General features: G+C 44.5%; 2 protein-coding genes across 6 annotated transcripts in view; both read left to right on the top strand.

Annotated features, from left to right (window-relative positions):
- OGT (O-linked N-acetylglucosamine (GlcNAc) transferase) overlaps positions 1–3,701 on the top strand; it is a 36,777-nt gene extending 33,076 nt beyond the window's left edge. For all 5 annotated transcript variants that reach the window (XM_074206751.1, XM_074206750.1, XM_074206753.1 and 2 more), the window contains 4 exons: positions 1,195–1,347; positions 2,176–2,428; positions 2,589–2,712; positions 3,197–3,701. In XM_074206751.1, the coding sequence (XP_074062852.1) occupies positions 1,195–1,347; positions 2,176–2,428; positions 2,589–2,712; positions 3,197–3,371 (705 nt within the window). In that variant the 3' untranslated portion in view covers positions 3,372–3,701. The remainder of the gene's footprint in view (positions 1–1,194; positions 1,348–2,175; positions 2,429–2,588; positions 2,713–3,196) is intronic.
- A 1,292-nt stretch (positions 3,702–4,993) lies between these two features.
- GCNA (germ cell nuclear acidic peptidase) overlaps positions 4,994–19,329 on the top strand; it is a 31,518-nt gene continuing 17,182 nt past the window's right edge. Inside the window, exons 1-4 of the mRNA XM_074201863.1 lie at positions 4,994–5,009; positions 11,744–12,356; positions 12,399–12,607; positions 14,989–15,037. Of these exons, the coding sequence (XP_074057964.1) occupies positions 4,994–5,009; positions 11,744–12,356; positions 12,399–12,607; positions 14,989–15,037 (887 nt within the window). The remainder of the gene's footprint in view (positions 5,010–11,743; positions 12,357–12,398; positions 12,608–14,988; positions 15,038–19,329) is intronic.

Raw genomic sequence — 19,329 nt, 5'->3', positions numbered from 1 at the left:
TGGAGTAAGAAGAAAAGGGGGGGATGTGAGTGATGGAGGAGAGGATGGACCATGGGGGGGAGAGTGGTCAGATATAATACATTTTCCTTTTTACTTCTAGCAAGGGGTTGGGATTGGATGGCCTGTCCGGGACCATAGGGCCAGGTGGATGCTGGGCCTAAGGGGTGGTAGGGGGGCTTGGGGCCTCTTGGCCCCAGGACCAGGCAGGGATCTGTCTGTTGCGCCACTCAACTACCCTACAGCAAAGTCAGAGTGAAAGGTGAGAGAAAATATAGTACATGGTAGTGGAGAAATACAAGAGGAGGGCGCTGCGATCAGCAGTGGCAATGTTGGAAAAATATGGAAGTAACTTTTGCGATGGACTTGCCATAAAGAATGTGATCCACCTGCGACAGAGTTGTTGGTGTTGGAACAAAGACTGAAGCACATTTATTATTATTATTATTATTTGGGGGGGGTACAGGGCAAATGGGGCTGGGTGGCCTGCCTGGAGCCGCATAGCAGGGTGATCTTTAGGTGTCTGAGGCTGGAATCGGACCCGGGTGCTCCTGGCTCAAGGGTCAATGCTCTGGTGTCCGCCACCCAGCCACCCCTACTATTATTACTATTTTATTTTATTTTTGGTCTTTTTCTTTTTTTTTTTTTTTTTTTTTGGTTTTTGCAGGGCATTGGGGTTGGGGTGGCTTGCATGACACATGGCTGGGTGATTGTTGGGTGTATGGGGCCAGATATTGGCTCTGGTGCTCCTGTCTCCAGGGCTGGGGCTCCATCCATTGCACCACCTGGCCATGCCTACAATTATTACTATTATTTTTTTTAAAAATTTTTTCTCTCCCCTTTATTGCTGAAGCGAGTCTGTGGGTTGAGGGGGCATTCTGTTTACTCTTAAACAAGAATATTTTATTAATGTACAAAAAAACATTATTTGTACAAAAAGAGAATAAATAAATATAAAATAAAGGGGAAAAAAATAAAGGAAAAAGAAAAAGAAATTGAGTGACTTTCCCAGGCTCACCTGACTAGGGTGGCTCAGAGACTGAGCTCCAGGCCAGGCCAGGCCACCTCATGGCCCACTCTAGCTCTCTACTATTTTTCCAAGCCTCTGAGTGATCACCAGGTTACAGCCTTTGAATCTTGTTTCATTGCTTTGTGACTTGGAAACTTTTGGCAGATAAAAGTTTATTTTTATTACAGATAAACAACAAGGCTGCAACAGGAGAGGAGGTTCCTCGGACCATTATTGTTACCACTCGCTCTCAGTACGGCTTACCAGAGGATGCCATTGTGTACTGTAACTTTAACCAGCTGTATAAAATTGACCCCTCCACATTGCAGATGTGGGCAAATGTGAGTATCTGCAGCTGCTGGTCAGACCTGGTCACACTGTTTGTTGTGGTTGCTGGCAATTTCCTTTTGTTCCAGGAATGACCATTGGGGGAGAGAGAGGAGGAGTTGCTTTTCCCAGACAATCTAAACTCCTGAATGTTTTTAGAATCAGCCTGCTTTACAGAAGTGTTTTGAGTTATGGGAGTAGGAGGCAGATTGCAGTCTGATCAAATGAAGCCTTTGCCTGCTTAGGTTTGTTTGTTTCTAAGGTTTCCTAGTGCAAAGTTTGAAGTTTGAAATTTGAAATGGGAAATTGGCCCTTCTGGGAAAGCTGCTATTACTACATTGACAGACTGCGACAAAAATCTCCAAGTGCTTCTGAAGCAGCTGAGAAGAGGGAGTCTAGAATCGGTTTCATTAGGTAGGAGGAGGAAAGGCTGAGTGAGCTGCTGCTTAGATGAGAAGGATGGGGCACTCTTGCCTTCAGGAGTGGGCCTTTGAGGCAAGAGAAGAAAGAAGGGAAGTCAGAGGGAAGGAATTCGTACAAACCCAGAAGGAAATCGGCGCTTTGGGTTTAGGGATGTTGAATTTTCACTGAACTGGGCAGATCTGTGTTTGACAGGGTTTCAAAGAGAAAATTGGTTGCCTTTTCTTTGCCGAGCTTTCTTTGTCCCTTCTGAGGAGAAAGCAAAGCTAGCCTCAGACAGCCCTTTTTTTTTTGGCGGGGGGGGGGGGGTGGTGGTGGTGGTGGTGGTGGTGGTGGTGGTGGTGGTGGTGGTGGTGGTGGTGGCGGCGGCAGCATGGATGAAGGAGAGCAACAGAGCTTACTTGTCTTCTCCTGGTTTACAGATTCTCAAGCGGGTTCCCAATAGTGTGCTGTGGCTGTTGCGTTTCCCAGCTGTAGGAGAACCCAATATTCAGCAGTATGCACAGAATATGGGCCTCCCCCAGAATCGGATCATCTTTTCTCCAGTTGCTCCCAAGGAAGAGCATGTGAGGCGAGGTCAGCTAGCTGACGTCTGCCTAGATACCCCACTCTGTAATGGGCACACCACTGGCATGGATGTGCTGTGGGCAGGAACCCCCATGGTGACTATGCCAGGTAAGCCTCCCCCTCTGCTTGCCTTTGTTTGGGGGATAATCCTAAGAGGAGAGAGCTCTGTATTATTCAAGGATGTCCTTCTCAAGGACGTTTACTCTTCCAAGTCGTACTTGAGGAGATTATCTGCAAGAAGCATAAAATGTTACCCTTCCTATTTCAGGAGAGACTCTTGCTTCCCGGGTTGCTGCCTCTCAGCTCACTTGCCTTGGTTGCCTTGAGCTTATTGCTAAAAATAGGCAAGAGTATGAAGACATTGCTGTGAAACTGGGAACTGATCTAGAATAGTAAGTAATTGTTTTGATGGCTGAGGTCCCATTGTAGTGGAGGGAATAGAAGAATTTTGAGACCCTTGCAAAGTTCAGACATCCCTCTAAGCCATTTTACACACCTGAAAAAAGGTGACGCAAGTTTTGTTTTTAATGTGACCTGTCTTGCTGCCATCCTACCAATTCTCTTTCCCCTTTCCAGACCTTGAAAAGGTCCAAGTTGGGTGAAATAAGGAAAGAACCATGGCCTTTTGGCTCTAGGGTCTTGGGGGAGGGAGGAAGCAAATGAAACAAATCCTGTTGCAAGTAGTTGGGAGTGGGCAGTGAATGAAGCTTTGTTCCAGACTCTGTTCAGTAATGAGACAGTGGGAGGCAGGCCAGAGAACAGAAGTGATGCTCAGGATTTGCTTTCCAAAGCATCCCTTAGTTATGTCAGCTTAAGTCCATCTGGGACTTTTTTCGGTTTTGAGTTTATTAGCTCTCTTCTCTTTCCTTTGCACAGCCTGAAGAAAATCCGTGGCAAAGTCTGGAAGCAGAGAATATCCAGCCCTCTTTTCAACACCAAACAGTACACAATGGAACTTGAACGCCTTTACCTTCAAATGTGGGATCACTATGCAGCCGGAAACAAACCAGACCACATGATTAAGCCAGTAGAAACCACAGAATCGGCATAAAAGTTTCTGGATGCATAGGAGAATCAGGCCAAGACATGAGCCTCTCAAGCCTCTATTGCAAAGGGCAGAGGAACTAGAGACCCTTCATTTCTACCTGTCAGCTCAATGCCATGTGACCTACACAATGGTGATAAAATAGCACAGCACGACCTACTTCCCACACAATAGGGAGAGACAGTAGAGATGGGAAAGTGCTGTTCCCCAAGGAGTCTGCACACGGGTGTTGTGTAGGTATGGGAGACCTGATGGAATGGGATGCTTGGTAGGAGAGACAGAGACAGAGACAGACAGAGACAGAGACAGACAGAGACAGAGACAGACAGAGACAGACAGAGACAGAGACAGAGACAGAGACAGAGACAGAGAGAGAGAGAGAGAGAGAGAGAGAGAGAGAGAGTGTGTGAGTGGGAGAGGGAGAGGGAGAGGGAGAGATGGCCCAGCCGCTTGCAATTCTAAGGATTGATTGAATCTTCTATGAATTATTTTTTTCTTCTCTTGGGGATTGGAGCTTTTTAAAATGTTTAATTGCAGGTATTCCCATTGGCGTGTGTGCTTCTCTTTCCAGGATTTGGTTTCCAGCTAAAATGTTGTTCCTTACTCCATCAATGATGTTTCAGCTTTTGAGCCACAGATTGAGAGGGCATCTTTGCTGATGTAGGCTTTTTATAGGTTTTATAAACCACTTGAGTCTATGTCAGCCTTGGAGTGTCTGACCTGATGATTAGAGCTGCATGTGCCGTTGCTTTTGGAGGATGACTTTTGGTTCTGTTGTTTTGTTTTTGTCCTTCCAGTCTTCCTCTGCTTTTTGGTTTTTATTTAAAACAAAGGCAAAAAGAGACACATGTCCACACGTCCACACTTCCACACGTCCACATGCTGTCTTCTCAAACTCAAACCTAATTGACTTCTTTGGCAGGGAAAAGCAGACTAAGGATTTCACACAAATCTTCCATAGCGTTGGTGCTAAACGCCAGTTTTTTAGAAGTGATGCTTAATTATGGAAAGTCACAGTCAGGGTAATGGCGTAGACAAGAAATCATTTTTGTATTCCAAGTTTTGTCCCACCCCCACCCCCCCAATCCCCCATTCCCAGCGCTTACTGTTGTCAGAAAATGATAAGTGTGCACAACATTCTGGCTCCATTTGGATGGTTTGGATTGTTCTTGTTCTTCCTATTTCTCTTAGCAGAAATGAAAGCCCAGGTAAGTATTCAGTCATTTGATTCAGTAAGTCATGATTGCCTCCAATACATTGAATTAATTTCATTCAGAAATAGTGTCGTTTGAGAAGCTCTGCAGGCCCACTGCAGAACATTCAAAGACATTGCATCAAACCAGTCTTTCCATTTGGACCTTTCAAGTATGTGATGTACAGATTTTGCCTTAATAGTGGCTTGACTGCATTGCTACTTGAATTATGAATCAGACTTCAGCCCTGCGGGCGCTGGAGTGTCTTCCATGAAACCACAGGAATAGAAGTATTCCAGAATTTCAGCAAAGGGCTTTAATTTTAAAACAAGCCAACATATGAGCGCGTATCATGTCTAGCCGTTCTCTTCTTATTGCTACTTGCTAAGAAGTAAGGATTTGTCCGCTAGCATTGCTGCTTGTGGGTGATCGGCCATGGCCGAGGCCCTGGGTTGACTTTCACCTGTTTAGTAGCAGCTGATGCTTTGATGGCTCCTAGCCGACAAATTCTTGTAAAGTCGCTGTCAGATGCTTTGGGGTTCTGACACAAGCTGAGCAGGAATCCTCTGAGAATTCTGGATCCCAAATTCCTTCCAGCAGTTTGGGAACTCCCTAATTTATTCTTCACCTTTTCCGACCAGTAAAGGATGGCAGAGCATTTCCACGAATTATGTTTCATTGATTGCCGAAAATGAATTAGGATCCAAACTGTACCTTTCTGATGCCCTCAAGGCTGTGAGCTCCAACCTTTTCACATAGCACATCACTCCTGCATTGGAGAATTTTTTTTTCTGGTTTGGAAAGTATCTGCTGTGGTTGAAGCTTTGCTTAATGTAACAAACAGATTTTTGTTTCCAGGTAACATGTCTGACGAAGACTTAATTCTGAATAGAAATATAGGTATTACTGGAAACTAATTGTCTTTTCTATTGTATTCTGCTTTATCAAAACCAGTAAAATATTTAAATTGTGCTACAGAAATACAAATATTGTCTTGCAGTCTTTAAACAAATAAACAGCAACATTTTCCTCTCAATTAAAAGTCTGTGGTATGTTTAATGCTGTTGTGTACAGTTTGAGAAAGAATTTCTTCTGTTTGAGAGAATGATGGTAGTGTGGAGAATAGCAGTGCGAGGCGTGGGGGGTTGCAGCAGGGGTGCTTCTTGACTATCTTTGGCAGAGTTGTTTCATTCAAAGTATGACTTAGCTATCCTGTCCCCTGCCCTGGCTGCCTTGACAAGTGAGTGCAGAGAAACCTTTTAGCCCACAGTCCTAGAATCTCATTTACCTCCATTCCAGCTGTGAAGATGATGATGATTTATATTCCACTTGAAGGTTTACAGAGTACTCAGCAAACATTGTCATTTGATCCTGAAAACCTCCCCTGTGGTTGATGTTCTTACTCCAACTTCAGAATAAGGGGATAAGGAGATGGCATTCAGAGGGGAAGGGACTCATCCAGTGTCACAAAGCTAGTAAGTTCCTGTGGCTAGATGGGAATTCAGTTCTTGACTCCCAAGGCCAGGTCAGTACTCATCTCCCTTGGGCCACCTGCTTTGAATTTGAAGAAAGTAGAGCCCCCCCTCCTCACTTTGCTCAGGTTAATTAAGATCATTTTTTCTCTTGGCTTACTTTGTAGGTCAAAGCCTAGTTCTGTTTTTCTGCTAAAGATGAAGTCTACTTGCAACTACAAGTCTCAGCTCAATCAAAAATTTTTATTAAGCAGTTGATAATGTGCCACTGGCCCACACACTTAAGGAGCTTCCCATCTAAGGGGAGAAGAGTGCACGTAAAGGAAAGCTAAAAATAGAGGTGAAGGTGGGGGCCATAAGGGAGTGTAGGGTTAGGATAACTTTTCTACTACCTAAAAAAAAAAATCAACCTCTCCCCCCACTATTAGTATAATCCAGATTTATAGGAATTATGCCTTTTATTTCATGGCTTTAGTGTAGACGGTGTTAGAGTTGGAGCGGCCAGAACATCATCCACCTCTAAGCCAATTTGTTTTTAGGTTTCCCTAAATCCAGATGTAGGTACGTTGCCACCACCTGGGTGTGTCCCACGGATCAGAGGCAAGTTTGGTAGGCACTGGGATTTCATTGAGTGGGGGACTATACAGTTGGTCCTTTGCTGTTATAACTCTTGGGAAGATTCTAAAGGAGGGGATCAACTGACTAAAGAGTCAAGGACTAAGTGCTTCTTAATGCATAAGGTCTGGGCACCTAGGGGGCATTGCAACAACAGAATGTTGGGCCTGGGCTCAGCACTTGTCTTCCCGAGTTCAAATCTAAGGTCAGGCACTTGTAATCCTGAATAAGTCACTTAAACCTGCTTGCCAAATGAGCTGGAGAAGGAAATGGGATCTCCAAGAGTGTAAAGCAACTGGACTACAAAAGGCAAAACCCCTGGGCTAACTTCTAGAGGTAAAAGAGAGGCCTAAGATAGTTCTCTACTCCTCAAGAACCAGTCATCTAAAAGCAGCTTTGGAATGGCCCCATGGTGACATCCTGAACTTGAAAAACAGTTATTCATTGAGAAAGAAAAGTGGAAGTAATCGAAACCTACTTTCTACCTTGGTTGGGGAGAGGGGCGGCGGGGGGGGGGGGGGGGTCTTAGTAAAAGAAAGCTACCCCTGTAGTGAGGGACTGAACAAAATGGCTTCATCTGCTTTGGTCCCCAGCTTTCCTGCCAGGCTAGTCTGATTCTGGCTTCCTTTTGGGTGGTTCTTGGCACTGCCACCCTTGGGAGTGAGTTGGGTGTTCTCTTTTAGCAAGGCTCCTAGCAAACAACTGCAAAGCCGGACTTTTGGATAACTTCATCTCTTATTTTTTCTTTATTTACAAGTGATGTTTTTGTTTGAGTAAACATAATACCCCCTTCTACCAAAAAATATAGACCTTCATGAGAAATAAAAGAAAGGAAAGGGAAAAAAAAATGTGTTTCAGTCTGTTCTGATACCATCAGCTCTGTCTGGTGGATCACATTCTTCATGATAAGTCTGTCATAAAAGTTACTAACATATTTTTGCACTATTGCTGATTGTAATTGGCTCCATCCATTCCTCCCCACTACCATCTATTATATTTTCTCTCTCACTGTCCCTCTTTTAAAATGTTCTGTAGGGTTATTAATGAGGGTGAAGGTTCGCTCATTCTTTGTTGCCTTCCCCCTTCTCATATCATTGTAAAAGCTCATTATAAAAGATATATATATATATATATATATAAAATATGAATTTTTTTAGCCTATTCCACCTCTCCTTCCTCTTACTCCCATTACATTTCCCTTTTAGCCATTGACTCCATTTTTACAATATATTGTATCTTCGGATTCAGCTCTCCCCTGTGCTGCATCTATAAAAGCTCTTTCTACCTGCTCTAGTAAATGAGAAGCTTCTCATGAATATCATCAGTATCATTTCTCTATGCAGGAATAGATGCAATTCATCATTATTAAGTCCCTCCTATTTTCCCCTTCTCCTCCACTCTATGCTTCACCTAAGTCCTGCATTTGAAGGTCAACCTTTCTGTTCAGCTCTGGCCATTTCAACAGGAACATTTGAAATTCCTCTGGTTCATTGAAAGTCCATCTTTTCCCTTGGAAGAGGATGTTCAGTTTTGCTGGGTAGTTGATTCTCGGTTGCATTCTAAGCTCTTTTGCCTTCTGGAATATTATATTCCAAGCCCTATGAGCTTTTAATGTAGTTGCTGCTAAGTCCTGTGTGATCCTGACTGCAGCTCCTTCTGGCTGCTTGTAATATTTTCTCTTTGACTTGGGAGTTCTGGAACTTGGCTATACTATTCCTGGGGGTTGGTTTTTTTGGGATCTCTTTCTTGGGGAGATCGGTGGATTCTCTCCATTTCTATTTTGCCCTCTGCTTCTAGGATATCAGGGCAATTTTCCTGTAGGAATTCTTTAAAAATAATGTCAAAGGGGGAAGCTAGGTGGCATTAGTGGATAAAGCACTGGCCCTGGAGTCAGGAGTACCTGGGTTCAAATGTGGTCTCAGACACTTAATAATTACCTAGCTGTGTGGCCTTGGGCAAGCCACTTAACCTCATTTGCCTTGCAAAAACCTAAAACACAAAACAAACAAACAAAAAAAAATGATGTCAAGGCTATCTTCCTGATCATGACTTTCAAGTATCCCAATAATTTTTAAATTATCTTTCCTGAATCTGTTTTCCAAATAAGTTGTTTTTTTCAATGAGATGTTTCACATTTTCTTCTAATTTTTCATTTTTTTTTTTGGTGTTGAACTATTGTGTCTTGGGTTCTCATAAAGTTATCAGCTTTCTTTATGCCTGTGGGTACACAGGCTATTCTAACAGCCATGACACAAATCATCTCCAAGTAAACTGCCACCTGGACAGTCTCAGGAGCTGGCTTGCCACCCTGAGAGATAAGGTGAGCTGGAGTCCTTGGGAGTTGGACATTCTGCCCCACTGTCCAAGGGCACTAGACACAGCTGTGCCTTATCATCTCCTCCCTAACGTATCCTCCTATCCTGTAATGCAAGAAGCTGCACATACACATTGCTTGTACCCCTAACAATTACCTCATTATTCTTTCTTCTACCCCAGAAGACCTAACAGTATATATGTAATAGCTAAGCAATAATAAAATTGAGCTGGAGGCATAAGGCTTGACTCCTTATTCTCAGCTCCCCTCCTGGAGGGAGGTCGCCGCTGTGGGCCCCAAGGAAGCAAGCCACAACATATGCCCATTCTACATCTGAAGGATTTGTTTTCCTCAGAGTTTTCTTATCTCTTTTTCCATCTGGCCAATTTTGCTTTTTAAAGCATTCCTCTCCTCCATAACTTTTTTGAACTGTTTTATCCATCTGACCTATGCTGGTTTCTAACATGTTATTTTCTTCAGCATTTTTTTAGATCTCCTTGACTAAGCTGCTGACTTCTTTTTCATGTTTTTCCCGCATCTCTCTCATTTCTTTTCCCAATTTTTCTTCTATGCTCCTCACTTGATTTTCAAAATCTTTCTTGAGCTCTGTCATAGCCTGAGCCCAATTTCCGTTTTTCATGGAGTCTTTTGATGCAGGAGCTTGTACTTCATCATCTTTAGATGAGTATTTGATCCTTCCTGGGATCATAGACCATGTATTTCTCAATGGTGTTTTTCTTTTGTTTACTCATTTCTCCAGCTTGTGCCTGGTTTTGGGGTGCTTCCGGAGCTGCAGGCTGGTTTCCCTTGATTCTTTTTTTTCTTTTTTGTAAGGCAGTGGGGTTAAGTGGCTTGCCCACATAGCCACAAAGGTAGGTAATTAAGTGTCTGGGGCCAGATTTGAACTCAGGTTCTCTTGACTGCAGGGCTGGTGCTCTATCCACTGTGCCACCCAGCTGCCCTGTTTCCCTTGATTGTTGCTTCAGGTTCTGTGGCTGGTGCTCCTCACTCTGCAGTTATTGTGGTGTAGCATATTTCTCTCATGGCCCCTTCAAGCTGTTGCCAGTGATCCCTGTGTTGGGCAGGGTGCTTTTTTTCCAACCTCCATTTTCAGTGAAACACACCTTTGCCACTGAACTTTTAATTTATCTTGGAATTGGAAAATGTATCAATCAATCTTTCTGTGGGTTTTGCCCTCTAAATTTTGGGTAGAGTCATCATTTGTTTGCTTTTTGGAGTTTTGGGGAGGAGGATGTTCTGGGAAATGCTGCTTTCACGCTGCCATCTTGGCTCTGCTCCTGGATCCCTCATATCTTAAACATTAGAGAGGAGCAAAGGCAGCCTGTGCAAGGCCTACTTCTGGGTCACCTTGTCCACTCTGCTTCCTATAAGCACTTTCTCCTGAGCCTTCATAGCTTCTCTGCCTAGCTGTTTTTGACTTCTCTACTCATTCTTTTCCTCACATCAACTGTGGGTACTAGTCTCATGCTAGACTCATTCTGAGCAGTAATTTAGTTGGACCTTAACTTGGAAAAAAAAAGCAAAAAGGCCAGAAGCATGATTGGAACAGCTGTTGGAGCCACTGGAGTCCTTTTCCCAGTTTAAGAATTATGATTTATCATGTTTCTGGTGTTCTTTGTCAAATCCCTGAAGCCATATTTAAATGAGCTGCTGGACAACAATACCAGGAGGCTTTCTTCATCTCTAATGTTAACTATATTTTTCTTCAGCTAAAAATGAATTAACTGAAGGTTTTATCTATGAAATGTTATTTTGTGGGGTTTCGGCCAACCCATGGTGGATGGGATCATTACAGACTCCAACCCTTTATATGGAGTTTTGGCAATATACAGAAGAGACAATGAAATAAACGAATTCTGGCAAGTTACAGGTCATTATAAAAAGGGGTCTGTAATGTGACTTATAACTTCTTTTATCCCGTGACAGTGTCATTTATGGTAATAATGGCAATGAGAGTGAAGCAAGACTATTGTCTCTTTTTCTGGATCCAGCTGTGCAAACTAAACTTGCAAGCTAGCAGAGGAAACAGGAAACAGACCATTGTGAAACAGCTAGAATCTGTGTTCAGCTCCTTATGGATAGAGATACAGACTTTGAAGGGGGCAGAGGTTAATATTCAGGTTTGCAAAGTGTGCTTACCACCAGTGAAGCCTTGTAAGGTCACTTGATCAGCGGCTGACAGAAGGCTTTTTCTGCCTTTCAGCTGCCCAAATGTTCACACCCAAAAAGTATGGCCCTTTGACAAATCAGTTGTTTTGCCCTGCTGAAGCATCCTTTAATAACCTAGGGACTGTTCAGGGATTCGAATAGGCATTCTGGGAAGGGGGGCCTAGAGGAGAGCACCACAGTCAGGGGTCCCCCTGGTTCACTGTAGGTTTCAGGAGACAATGCAAGTAGAGGCAAGCCATTTTGTTTTCATCAGCCTTTGTTTGATTGACCCTCTACCTCCCCCCACAAGCCAATTGCTTGGCTCAAAGTCATGGAGAGAGAGCTGGTAGCAGTCAGTCAGCTGGCCATGCCCATATTAGCAATTCTCCCCTGGGGTCCCCCCGGGCCCCCCCCCCCCCCGCAGGGTCGGAGCCAAGCTCTTTTTTCGTTTAGTTTGTTGTCACAAGGCAGTGGAGTTAGGTGGCTCGCCCAAGGCCGCACGCCATTCTTCAGTGGCGCAGGTCGCATTGCCACTCAGGTCCTCCTGCCTCCAGGGCGGGGCTCTGAAGTCCTTTTACCAGCCAAGTTAAGTGGGGGGTCTGCTGCGGGGTCCAGGGGAGGCCGCCGTGCTGCACGGCTGGCTGCCGAAGCTCCAAGGAGCGGCAGCGGCCCAGCCGCCTGGCCGGGGCCAGCTTCTCCCTGCCCCCGCTCGGGCCTGCCGGGGGCGGCTTCTCCCAGCTTGGCCTGGTCCGTGCAGGCTTTTCCCCGCTCCCTGCTCGGCCCGCCCCGGTGCGGCTTCTCCTCGCCCCCGCTCGGGCCCGCCGGATTCTGCTTCTCCTCGCCCCCGCTCGGGCCGGGGAGGCTTCTCCTCGCTCCCTGCTCGGCCCGGCCCGGGGGCGGCTTCTCCCCGCCCCCGCTCGGGCCCCGCCGGATTCGGCTTCTCCCCGCCCCCGCTCGAGCCCGCCGGATTCGGCTTCTCCCCGCCCCCACTCGGCCCAGCCGGAGGCTTCTCCCCGCTCCCTCTCGGGCCCGCCAGATTCGGCTTCTCCCCGCCCCCGCTCGGCCCAGCCGGGGGCGGCTTCTCCCCGCCCCCGCTCGGGCCGGCCGGATCCGGCTTCTCTCTGCTCCGCCCGGCCGGGGGCGGCTTAAGCCGGTCCGGCCTCCCCTGTCGCTGTCGCTTTGAGGAACGCGTTCCAGGAGAGGCCCCGCCCCCTTGCGCCTGCGCAGTGTAGGCTGCGGGGGCGGCTCCCTTTTTCGAACCCTGAGGCAGCCGCGGCGACGGACCATTGTCTCGGGGGCTCTACGGCATAGGGGCGGGGCCGTCGGCAAGATTCGCAGAGACTGCTGTGGTGGCTTTCAGCAGGCTGAAAGCGCCGGAAGAGGGGCCGGGCCAGCGCTCCATCCCAGAGAGCCTCGGGAGCTGCTCCTTCGCTCGGCGACGGCGACGCCACCGGAAGGGGCTCGGTCTACAAGTAAGCGGTAAATTCAAATGGCGGCTCGGCCCATAGCAGCCGAGCCGCAACCTCGGGGGGGGATTTCTCGGCGGGGCCCGGGGCGTCATGGCGAGAGGGGCGACCCGGGCGGCCGAGGAGGCCCGCCCCGGTGAGGAGGGGGCGAGCACACGGCCGCCTCGGCCTGCCTTACCACGGGGCGAAGCGGGGGCGGGGGCCGGGGAGGGGCGGGGGGCCGAGCCCAAGGCCGCGGGGGGAGGGGAAAGGGGGGCAGAGCCGCGGGGAGTGGGGGAGCCCCTCGCCGGGGCGGCGGGGGGAGGGGGAGCGAGCACGTGGCGGGGGGGCGGGGGGGCCCGAGGGGCCGGAGCCGAAGCCGAAGCCGAGGGCGGCCGAGCAGGGGGAGGGGCGGCGGAGGAGAACCCCGGAAGTGCCGGAGCGGGCCTTCCCTCCGCTCCCTGGCCTCCGCCTCTTCCTCGCTAGGGCCGCGGGCCCGAGGGAGCCCCAGCCCCCCCCCCCCCAACTGGGCCAGCGGCCCGGCGCTCCGGGGCCTGCGACCCGGAGCTCCCAGCCCGGCCCCCCGCTGGCCAATGGCTAGAAAGGAGGCCTTGGGGCCCCGGCCTGAGGGCTAGGGGGGAGGGGCTACCGAGAAAGCTGGAGAAGGGGGCCTGGCCCTCCTTGCGGTTCACCCGGGCCTTCCTTTGATCTTAATTGGTGTCTTGGTTTTCGGGCGGGGGGGGGGGGCAAAGAAGGGCCGGAAACCTAGCGACCCTCGCCCCTTCTCTTTCTTTTTTTTTGTTTTTTGTTTTGGTATTTTTTGCAAGGCAATGGGGTTAAGTGGCTTGCCCCAGACCACACGGCTAGGTAATTATTAAGTGTCTGAGGCCGGATTTGAACCCAGATGCTCCTGACTCCTGGGCCAGTGCTTTATCCACTACACCACCTAGCCACCCCATCATCACGCCTAATGGTGACCTAATATTAGGGAGGAGTTTGGAGACAGCAGGAGGGTCAAAACCCCAAACTTGGTTCTCTCTCTCCAAGCTAGCTTAGACAGCGAATGACTATGCCACCTAGCCGCCCCTTCACCCCTTCTCTTACTTGCTCCCTCCTTCCCCAGAGCCGCAAAGGCAAGCCAGGCAAATTCCCCCATTTGCCCTGTAGAAAGAAGTCTGGCGGCCAGCACCTAGAACCTGCCACCAAATGAGTCATGGGGGCCGAGCCGCCTCTGTGGTCTTGTGGGGGACTAGGACTCATTCTGAAATCTTTTTAGCTTTTTGCACTTATCCTGGGACAGATTGTTCTGCCAGCCTGCTCACCTCGCTCTGCATCAGTTGATGCCAGTCTCCCCAAGGCCATTTCTCAAGGGGTGATACCACTGCTTCTCTTGGAATGGAGCAAACCATGGACGGTTCAGGCTATTCTCCACTTCCACTTACCATGACAGGAAATGCTGCTCTAAATACTTTGGGACTTACCACTCTGCTTTCTAGGATTTATTGCGTGGTCTGCATCTGCTGATGACTGCCCAGTCAAAAGCTTTATGGCCATGGTTCCAAATGACTTGCCAGAATGACTGGACTACTTCACAGCTCTCCGAATAACTCTCTTTCCCTCTAACATTGCCATATTCCCTTTTTGGGCATCTTTATTTTAGTAGGATGACTGTGGTAGATCTTAAAATTGCTTTAGTTTACTTTTTTCAAATTTATTTCTTTATTTTGAATTTTATAATTTTTCCCCTAATCTCACTTCCTCCCCCCACAGAAGACAGTCTGTTACTCTTTACATTTTTTTCTAATTATTAGTTCAATCTTTTTTTTTATGTCAGTTGAGGAATAGTTCTTGTTTTTATAAATTTTATATCTCTAGATTAAGGGACTTTTATCACAGAAACATCTTCCAAAGGTATTTTCCCCAAATAACTTTCCCCTCATACTTTTTAACTACATTGATTTTACTTCTAACATAAACTTACAAATCCATGTAATCAAAATGGATAATTTTATTGTCATTAATCATTTCCCCTTGTAGCAAAATGTACTTTCCTGATGACTTTTTTTTGCTCATGTGTGGTGTCATTTTTGTACCAAGTCATTTACCTATCTTGCTATATGGCCTGACATTTGGTCGAGAACTTTATGCTTCAGGGTTTTTCCTCAGAAGTTTTGTTGAATAGTGAGTCCAACATGTCAAGGGAAGGGAGATGGTAGATAGCCATTTTCTCTTGGCTCAAACAGCTCTTGACCAGGGGAAAATATGTCTCACAAGTTTCTGTTTCTATAAACTTTGCCAGTTTTGAGATAAATAGGAATTAGGAATGTGGTAGGGCAGCTATGGCTATTTTGCCCTTGTTTCCTGTGCCTTTTCCTCTCCACCTAAAACAGCATGTGTCCTATGTTTTTCCTACAGATATGGAGACTGAAGAAAAACATGAAGAGAATAACCAGCAGGCTTCTCGGTAAGAGAAATTCAGGAAACTCTGTTTCCTGTTCTGCTCATGTCTCTGGCTTGACTCTCCTCTGAGCTGATGTGACAGTTATTCCCTCATTTTCTCCCTAAGGACAACGGAGAAATAACCGGAATTTTAAAATGACAACTCTAGCAAGAGCATAGGCAACGTTCTGGAGTTCTTAGAGACCTGAGTTTGGAATTCAGACACCTGGATTTAACCTTTCTGTTATTTCTTTAGTTCCAAGGAAGTTTCTTTGCTTTTCTGAGGGATTATGCTAAATGATTGCTGTTGTCTCTGCCAGTTCACAATCCTTGAATTGAACCGAATTATTTCTTCAGACTGGCAAGTAGTCAAGATTGTTATCCCAAACCTTGATTTGAGAAGTTCAAAACACTATTTACTATGCCTTGAACACAATAGCCAGCAGCATATGGCCCTTTAGTGGGAGGCATCATTTCTCTTTTCTACAGAGGAGTGTAAGCTTGTTGAGGGCAAAAACTGGAACAGTTTCCTTTTTGTCTTGCATTCCCAGATTTTAGCCTGGCACACAGCATAGATAATGAATACATATCTAATCTTTTTTTTTTTTATTGTTGTGTTTTTTTATTTCGTTAAATACTTTCCAGTAACATTTTAATATGATGCCAACACATTCAGGAGAGTTGTGAGCTGTGTGTTTGACACCTTTCACATAGTTCAGACAACTCATTTTTATACATGAGAAAACAGTTCAAAAAAATTGTCACTTGCCCAAGGTCATACAGGTATAGATAGCAGGGAGATCTTTTAAAAAGATGGTACAAATGGAATGGAATGAGAAAGGGGAGGGAAAAGGTGGTGGTGGTTGTTTGTCTTTCATTCTTTTTTATTTTTTTTGATTGAATTTTTTTTTCAATTACATTCAAAGGTAGTTTTCCACATTTCATTCATATGCAAATTTATGAGAGCCACATTTTCCTACCACTCTCCCTTCCCTCCCCACTCCCCATGGTAGTAATCTAATAAAAGTTGTGCATGTGCAATTGTGTTTAACATATTTCCATATTATTCACATTGTAAAAGAGGAATTAGAACTAAAGTGAACATACTATGCATTCAGATTCCATAGTTTTTTTTTCCTCTAGATGTGTATGGCATTATCCATAGCATGATTGTCCTTGATCCCTGAACTGCCAAGAGCAGCTGCATTCCTTAAGGTTGACCATCTCACAGTGCCATTGTTAATATGTATTGTGTTCTCTTGGTTCTGCTCACTTCACTCAATATCAGTTCATACGAGTCTTTCCATGCTTCTCTAAAGTCTGAAAATAATACTTCCAGAACTAGTAATACTTAATACATGTTGTTGAATTCTAAAGTGAATGTTGTCACTGCACGTGATTTTTTTTTTTTTTTTTTTTCAGTTTTTGCAAGGCAATGGGGTTAAGTGGCTTGCTCAAGGCCACATGGCTAGGTAATTATTAAGTATCTAAGCCGGATTTGAACCCAGGTACTCCTGACTCCAGGGCCAGTGCCCTATCCATTGTGCCACCTAGCTGCCCCAGCACCTGAATTGTTAATGAAACATTTTATTGTTGAAAACGGATATTTGGGCAACTCTTGATGCTCTGCTAACATCGCTGTCAAGTTTGTTACTAATTAGTAGTAAGTGGTTACCATTTTTATTGAGCTTCTCATAAATTGAGATTTTAAGCAGCTAAACCTAATGTTGTACCAACCACACTATCTAGAGCAAGCTATTTCTAATGCTGACATGGGAGTGCTGGGGGAAAAAATCAATGCTGCCCCTGTTGTTTGAAGGTTATTTTACTTGAATTGGAAATTAATGCTGGGATGAGGGGATAATCAGTAGGTCCTGGGCTGCTTATTTCTAGGAAAACTTAATGATGCTAGCTGGGAACTTGGAACTCAGAAACTTCAGTGAAGTACTTGTTGAGAAGACGTAAGTCATTCAGAGTTGATCATGGTTACAGTATTGCTGTCACTGTGTACAACTTTCTCCTGGATCTGTTCCCTTCACTGTGCATCATATAAGACTTAAGTCCTGAATACTGTCCAGTTTCCCCATTTTACCCTACTCCAATGTACTATTCCCCAATGATTAAGGTTGGTCCAACAAAAGGTTTAGCTGCCTAAAATCTCAACAAAATGGTACCTACTTAATACTACCACCACCACCACTACTACTACTAATAATAATGGTAAACTTGACAGCAAATGTCATCCTGCTCATGTTTGGACACGGTTGTTCTTTCGTGTTGGCTCTCATGTTTCTTCCTGTGTATGTATACAGACAACAGTGGCAACTTTCCAATAATTAACAGTATGATGTTTTCTGTACCTTGTGGCTGTCTGTATAGTTATGTCTGCATGTCTGTTTTATAATTGAAATATACTTCTAATTCTGTAGTGTTCTAATTCGTCTTCGATTCGCTTTGCATATTTAGTAATAGACCTTTCCATATTTCTGTATATTAATTTGTATTTTTCATTTCCTGTGTCTAGAATGCTATCCAATTGTATTTTTTGCATTTTTACAACATTTTTAAAGTTTTGATTGCCACATTCTATCTTTCCTTTTCTTCCCCACTTCCCTCTCTTTGAGATGGTAAGCAATCAGATATAGGTTATATATGTACAATATGTAAAATATTTCCATATTACATTTTACAGAAGACAATTTGAATAGATAATTTTAGAAAAAAATAGCCTGCTTCAGGCTGTATTCAGTCACTATCAGTTCTTCCCCTTCACTATGCATCACTTCATAGAAGACTTTCCAGCTTTTTCCTGATAATACCCTGCTTGTCATTCCTTACAGCATAATACTTCATTATAATCATACCACAGCTTGTATAGTCATTCCCCAAATGACAGACGTCCTTTCAATTTTAAATTCTTAGCCACCACAGAAAGAGCCACTGTAAATATTTTATATACCAATAGGTTCTTTCCCTCTTTTTCTGTGTCACTGGAATACAAAACTGGATCAGAGGGTATGCAGTTTTCTTGCCCTTTGGGCATAGTTCCAAATCCCTCTTCAGAATGGTTGGATCAGTTCACACTCCAACAGCAATGCATTAGTGTCCCAGTTTCCCCCTTCAACATGATCATTTTCCATTTTTATCATTTCAGCCAATCTGATAGGTGTGATACCCCAAAGCTGTTTAATTTTCATTTTTTCTGTTCAGTAGTGGTTTTTTAAAATAACTTCATATGATGATAGATAGCTTTCATTTTTTTGTCTGAAACTGCCTGTTCATGATATCCTTTGATCATTCATTAATTGGGGAATTACTTATATTTTTATAAATTTGACTCAGTTTTCTATATATTTGAGAAATGAGGCTTTTATCAGAGATACTTATTGCAAAAATTTTCCCCATTTTCTGCTTGCCTTATAATTTGATTGCATTGATTTTGTTTGTACAAAACCTTTTTAATTTTATATAATCAAAATGAATTGTTTTACATTTTGTAGTGCTCTCCATATCTTCTTTGGTCCTAAAGTTTTCCCTTATTCCAAAAATCTAACAGAGAAACTTACTATTACATGCTTTCTTAATTTGCTTTATAGTATCACCTTTTATTTGTAAATCACGTACCCATTTTGATCTTATCTTGGTGTGAGATGTTGGTCTATACTTAGTTTCTGCCATACTGTTTTCCAGTTTTCTTAGCAGATTTTTGTCTTGTTGGTTACCACTTTATAAGAGAGTTTGAGATCTCATATGACTAGACCACCTTCTTTTACAATTGTTTTTTTCGATTCCCTTGTTATCCTTGAACTTTTATTCTTCCAGAACAACTTTGTTGGTATGTTTTCTAGCTCTAGAAAGTAATTTTTTGATAGTTTGATTGGTATGGCACTAAAAAATTAGATTAATTGAGGTAGAATTGTCACTTTTAGTATTTTTCCAGTTGTTTAGATATGACTTTACTTGTGTGAAAAGTGTTTTATAGTTGTGTTTCTATAGTTCCCAGGTTTGTCTTGGCAGGCAGGTCGACTCCCAAGTATTTTACATTTTCTGTAGTTATTTCAAGTGGAATTTTTCTTTCTGTCTCTTACTGCTGGACTTTGTTGGTAATATATAGAAATGCTGATAATCTACGTGGGTTTATTTTGTATCCCTCAACCTTGCTAAAGTTAATAAATTCAAGTAATTTTCTAGTTGGTTCTCTAGAATTTTCTAAGTATAACATTATATCATCTGCAAAGAGTGGGTTAATATTTGTTGATGATTTTAGATGGAATAACACTTAAAAATTTTAAGGGAAGCTCCATTTATTCCCATGCT

This window comes from Macrotis lagotis, chromosome X, assembly GCF_037893015.1.
Source record: "Macrotis lagotis isolate mMagLag1 chromosome X, bilby.v1.9.chrom.fasta, whole genome shotgun sequence".
Lineage (NCBI taxonomy): Eukaryota > Metazoa > Chordata > Mammalia > Peramelemorphia > Peramelidae > Macrotis > Macrotis lagotis.
Note: the sequence above shows the minus strand (reverse complement) of the source record. Positions and strands in the feature narration are given on the sequence as shown.